This window comes from Natrix helvetica (genome assembly GCF_964273705.1).
Source record: "Natrix helvetica genome assembly, chromosome: 3".
Taxonomy (NCBI): domain Eukaryota; kingdom Metazoa; phylum Chordata; class Lepidosauria; order Squamata; family Natricidae; genus Natrix; species Natrix helvetica.
The window spans coordinates 25,693,958-25,700,293 of NC_138549.1; the positions used below are offsets into that span (position 1 = coordinate 25,693,958).

The 6,336-nt window shown below is 40.3% G+C and overlaps 1 protein-coding gene across 2 annotated transcripts in view; it reads right to left on the reverse strand.

Moving 5' to 3' along the window:
- The window catches only part of PCCA (propionyl-CoA carboxylase subunit alpha), a 239,420-nt gene extending 234,274 nt beyond the window's left edge, over nt 1-5,146 (reverse strand). Inside the window, exon 1 of one of the 2 annotated variants that reach the window (XM_081946260.1) lies at nt 5,009-5,146. In XM_081946260.1, the coding sequence (XP_081802386.1) occupies nt 5,009-5,104 (96 nt within the window). In that variant the 5' untranslated portion in view covers nt 5,105-5,146. Of the gene's footprint in view, nt 1-4,515; nt 4,535-5,008 lie in introns of those variants that run through there. The other variant, XM_081946261.1, reaches the window with a different exon arrangement.
- Between the last annotated feature and the right edge of the window lie 1,190 nt (nt 5,147-6,336).

Genomic DNA, 6,336 nt, shown 5'->3' on the forward strand with positions numbered 1-6,336 from the left:
CATATAACTCCACGCAAAGTACCTTGTAGTAACATTGGGCCAGACTCTCTCCTATAAGATAAATCTAGTGAATATGGTGGCAAAAATAATGTTAGAAACAACATACTCCAGAAATTATGCAGAACTAAATGGGGAACTTTAGCTGCCACTTTCAGGTCATCAGCACTAGAGCTGGTCTACTCCGCAGCAAAATATGCCACTGTATGGCAGCTGCCATACTAGATGCCAGAGTCAGTGACATCATGGGGATCATAAGTGAATGGAATCTAATAGAAGAGAGGAGAGGAGAGGAAAGGAAAGGAAAGAACATAAGAGAATACAAGACTAGAGAGTTGGAAGAGACCTCGGAGGTCATCCAGTTCAACACCACAGTTCAAGCAAAGGACCCTACTATTTCAGACAAAGCTGTCCAGTCTCTTCTTGAAAGCCTCCAGTGATGGGGCACCTACTATAGAAGACAAGCAATTCCACTGGTTGATTGTTCTCACTGTCAGGGAATTTCTCCTTAGTTCTAAGCTGATTCTCACCTTGATTAATTTTCAGCCATTGTTTCTTGTCTTGCTTTCTGGTGCTTTGGAAAATAGTTTGACCCCCTCATCTTTGTGGCAGCCCCTCAACTATTGGAACACTGCTATCATATCTCAGCTAGTCCTTCTTTTCACTAAACTAGACATACTCAATTTCTGCAACTGTTCTTCATGTTTTAGACTCAAGCCCTCTAATCATCTTTGTTGCTCTTCTCTGCACACTTTTCCAGAGATTTAATGTCTCTTTAATATTGTGGTGACCAGAACTGGATGCAGTATTCCAAGTGTGGTCTTACTAAGGCTTTCTAAAGCAGTACTAGAATATCATGTGATCTTGATTCTATCCCTCTATTAATGCAGAGAAGAATTGGATTGGCTTTTTTGGCAGCTGCAGCACACTGCTGGCTCCTTTCTAAGCAGCTGTCCATCTGGACTCCAAGATCCCTCTCACAGTTACTGGCATCAAGCCAAATTTCACCTAGTCTGTATCTGTACAGTTGGTTTGTCTTGCCTATCTATAATACCTTACAAAGGCAACGTGCACTAGTGAGAGAATACAGGAAAATTATGAACAACTCATTCTTACCAGTACATACCAACCCTCCTCATTTATCAAATCCAGGTTCAAATCCAGGAAGCTTCCACTGGCACTTGCACAACATCTGCTCAACAACTTTGACATCAATTCGGTTCAATTCAATTTATTACAGTCATAGACTAGACTAGAGACCAGAACAAATAAAAACAGTAAATATACAATTTAAAATTCCAGTATAAAATAATGTAATAGTTAAAATCCACGATAAAATCCAGTCTGTCAATTATGCATGGTCTAACTATATTATAATTACAATACATGCTTTTCTTTTCCTTTTAGCATTAAACTGACTATGGGCCACACAGTTTATGGAGTATAAATTTAGTATAGTTAGACCATGTGTAATTGACAGACTGGGCATCAATTCCCAGTGGAAAGCCAAATGGGTTGCTGAACATCCAGACATAGGAAGACATAAATGTCCCCACAAAAAAGGTACCAGGATTTGAACTACCATGCCAGGAATGGACAATCTAAATAGGATTCACTCCTCACATGTCATCTGTTGGGAGTCACTGTATAAACGGGGCATAATACGGCGCTGAGAACCCATGTCAAACTGTAGAACACATTGTGACCAACTGTAACCTGACAGCATATACAGGCCCAATATTTTTTTCATGTAAATGATGCTGTGCATCAGTGGTTAGATGGCCTAGAGATTGATATCTGAATACAGATCCTTCTCAAAAGCATATTTTATGTTTTATTAATCTAGGTAAAATATTACTATGATCCATGTATGATATGCCATACATTAAATAAATGAACATTCTTTTCTATTCACATATTAATAACCTCCAGACAATCAGATTCTCAATAGCATCACTTGGTTGGCTAGAGGTCAAAATACGTAAGATACAAGATACAGTGTCTGCAAATTGATAATGCCTGAGCTTATGTCCATAGATTATCTTAACCAGAAGCCTTATACAGATATTAAATAGGAACTGGGAGTGTTGAACTCTGAAGAAACCATGAAAAAAGGCTCTTGGAGTCCATCTCTTCTCTCTTACTCACTGGAAATAACCTCAAAAAAGGAGAAGCATGGAAATATTGTGCCCCTGCTTTCAATCCAAGAAGTTGGAAGAGGATACCATAATTGATTATATCAAAGATTAACTAGTGATCAAGCAGGAACAAGAGAGTCACACCACCTCCATACTGGTCATCTAGTCACCACAAGCACAGTTAATCTCTGTACTGTTCAAGGCCTGAAACCTGACTGAAAATGCTCCAGATAATCTGCTTCTTCCAGAGCCCTTTAATTTACAGGCCTATTATCTTCTCTACAATATTTCCCATATATTGCCATCCTTCTATTTTAGGTAAATTGTATTACTTTGCAATTATTTAAATACCTTAAACATGTTGTTTGCAATTAACCTATTAAAATCAACTATCCAATTTATTATGCATATACCACCCCAAAAAGTTTCACCTGCAATTTTAAATAGAGGGGTTCTTTTCAGTTTTGAAATCTATAATTAGAACCAAGTACTTGCAAGAGTTTCAAGGATGACAGATAATAACTTATAGATCACTAATCAGATCCAAAAAAAATGATGTAAATTGAAATCTGGAAAATGTATAACAGCATTATCACATGTAAGCTGAACCTTTAAAAAAGATATTTAAGTGCCTGACCATTTCTCAAGAAATGTACCATTAATTTGTCAAATTGTTTACAATATCTTAAGTGGAATTAACAACTAAAACATATTTATTTTCATACATTTATTCTCTTCAACTTGAAATATTCTTCTAGGTTAAACAGGGCATTTCCTTAGAAATGATTGTTCCCAGAACAGTAAACAAAGCCAAAAGAATAATCATAAAAATATCTTTAGAAAGAAAAATCTACATTTGATTTTCAGCAACAGATTGCTGATACATGTTCTTTGTCAGAATTTAAATTAGGATGGACAAGGAAGTATTTTAAACAATATAATAAAATATTCTGGATTATTGCTTATAATATGGTTTTCCCAGATCCTTTTTTATTATAATTATTCATTATATTATATTATTCATTATAATACATTGTATTAGTTCTGTTTTATTCATTTATATATTTATTTTATTAGGCTTTTAGGCCTCTTCAATTGTAAACTTTGGAGCAGCATACCTCCCATCTTAAATCAAATCAAAAAATATAATAAAAACAGACTATCATAATCAACATATAAAGAACACTAGAAACAATCAATTAATCAATTCAATCAAAACCAAAAAGAAACCTGCTATTGCTAGAGTTAACAAATGTGCATGTTTAAATTAACTTCTCTATTATTTATCTCATACTGAAAAATTCATTGTATATATTACCACAATCAAACACAGTCACTTAGTTTAATTATTGGGCATTTTAATGAATATATTTTCTTAATGTTATTGTTGTATGATCTCTAGTCTTCAGCATTTGTGAACTGTTTTTAACCAATGTGGAATAAAACCAGTCTTTCTGTACAACCTGGGAAGAAGGTTTCAGTCCAAAGCATATCAGATCAGTTTTAAAAGGATATAAATCTTTGTGGAAAATATGAAAGATCAACATATACAGTATCATCAATACTGAAGCAACAACATGTTAGCACATATATCAGAATCTGATTAACATAACAAGATTAACTTTTTCTTTGTGTAAGATAGATCCTGAAAAACAATTGAACTGTATTAACCTGTCATTTTAATCCCTTAGTTCTATTAAAAATACATCTAGTCAATTAATTATTTAAAGACAAATTTCACCAAGTGAATACAACAAATGCTTTAGAGCAAGAGCATCACTGAGATGTGTTTCTGAAAATCATTTTAGAACCAGACTATGCATAAATTATTTAAAACACCAGAAACAGACTTTACAGATTTCAGTGTAGCCAATAAGGAACAAATAGAAGAGAAGTGATTACTATTCATTAAGAACCCAGTTAAAAATTACAAAGGACAGATTGTATCTGCCTGACCCTGGCTTTTTGGAAGACTGTTCAGACTGTTCCTTGTTTACCTCTACAAAAGGTTTCCTGCCCCCCCCCCCCCAAAAAAAAAAATAGGACCATTCAGAGCGATAACAGGCAAAGTAGCTTTCCCCAGATCACTTTTGGAATCAACTTGATTAATGAAAGTATGTATGTGTATGGATGTATGGATGTATGTCCCAGTGTGTCTATACCAACAATAGCACTGATTTCAGTAATAAATGCTGTTAAATAAAGTGTAAATTAGATTATATTCATTATGATAGAAATCTAAACTTCCATAACTCTACCTAAACATACTTCTTCTCTCCTGCATGATTTTATCCGATTCAGCTGCCATGCATCACGTCCTTTCATGTATGTTATCACCACAAGAACAGAGGAACAGCGGCGACGTTTAGCCAGCACTAACCTCAAGACCAAGCCGGAAAAACCAGGTACAGATAAGCCTCTCCCGAGCAATTTATTCAATGCACTCCTTCCTCCCTCTGCAGGAACCTGTGCATATACCGTAGTACCATTCCGCCTTGCAGTCTAGTGCAGCTTCAGATCCCATCCGCCACACCCAGAACGCCTGTTTCCAGGTTGGATTTGTAGTCCCCAAAAGCCAGACAGTCGAACAGAGCAGTTGCAAACCGTCAGGCAAGAGAAGACCCACGCAGACAGGCGTCCCATCTGCCGGGTTCATATGCACGTCTATCCACCCGCTCCCTCCAGACAGCTCTTGGCGCAGCAAACGCAGCCTTGTCCCAAACGTGAGCCGGAGAAAGACCGGCGCTCTGGTCTCCAGCGCCTTAAGCTGCTCTGCGGGGAGAACGCCTGCCTGCTTGCCTGCTCCCGCCCCGCTGTGGCGGGCGATATACTCCCTAAGTAGGTAGCAGCCAACCGCCCGCTAGCCGCCTCACCGTTGGCGACACGAAGAGCCGCTCCAGATGCCTGTATCGCCACTGTTGCCAAGCGCTGCCCCGGCACAGAGAGGCCGCCGCCGCCGCCGCCATCATGCTCGGCCGCAATTCTGTCCTCGGTGCCTAGGCCGCCCTTTCACCTCGCGCTCCCTCGACCAATCAGACGCGCCCCTTCCCGGCGGCGCCCACACGCCCACGCCCCGCCCCTTCGGCTCGCGCCTCGCTTGAAGCAGGCGGCGGAGGCTTGGCAGGCTTTTCCGCGGACAAGCCTCGGGCGCGTGGAGGCGGCGGCCCGCGTAGGGAAGACAGGACTGCGGTGACCTTGGTCCGTGAGAGGTCACGAGAAGAGCCCTGTGGTCAGTCAGTGTACTGTGCAGCTGGGCCTAAAATCCACTGATAGGGAGTAAAAGCCATGGATGGAAGCCCTAAGGCCAGGGTCACCTGCCTTTCGGACCTCAGGGACTACAAAATTCATAATTTTAAATCCCCACGGACAACTCATATGATTTTTTTAAAAAAAAGTTAAATAGTATTTAGTGCAATATTTAAAAAATGCAAATAATTTTTCTGCCGGCCACCAAAATTTTCTCACGGACCCGAAGTGGTGTACAGACCACTGGTTGGTGACCCACTGCCCTAAGGGATGGAAACGCCATTCCCTTGACTTTAGAAATGTGGAGTGGGAGGTTAGAAGTCTAGGTACCATGAGGGATGAGGAAGATTGTAGGTGGAGGTTTTTTAAGAAAAGACTGGACTGTCTGAAATGGTACAGGGTCCCCTGGTTGAGCAGGAGTTGGGTTCTAGTCCAGGGTTGGACTAGAAGACCTCTAAGGTCCCTTCCAGCTCTGTTCGGATGGATGGAACTGATTGAGATGCTTTCCCTGCAACACTGTGTGTTGAAAAATCACTTTCCTCCCAAGTATGTTGGCTTGTTCCAGAGGTGGTGTTCAGCAGGTTCTGACCAGTTCTGGAGAACCAGTAGCGGAAATTTTGAGTAGTTCGGAGAACCGGTAAATACCACCTAGCCTTGCTAGGTGGCTCAGTAACTAAGACTCTGAAGTTGTCGATCAGAAAGTTTGGCGGTTCGAACTTCTAGTATAGGTCTCCTGCGTGAGCAAAGGGTTGGACTAAATGACCTCCAAGGTCCCTTCCAACTCTGTTACTGTTAACTGACTGGTCCTGCTCCCATCTATTCTTTGCCTCCCGAGTCCCAGCTGATAGGGAGGAAATGGAGATTTTACAGTATCCTTCCTCTGCCATGCCCACAGAACCGGTAGTAAAAGATTTTGCATCCCACCACTGGCTTGTTCTTGATCTAATGCCCTTCG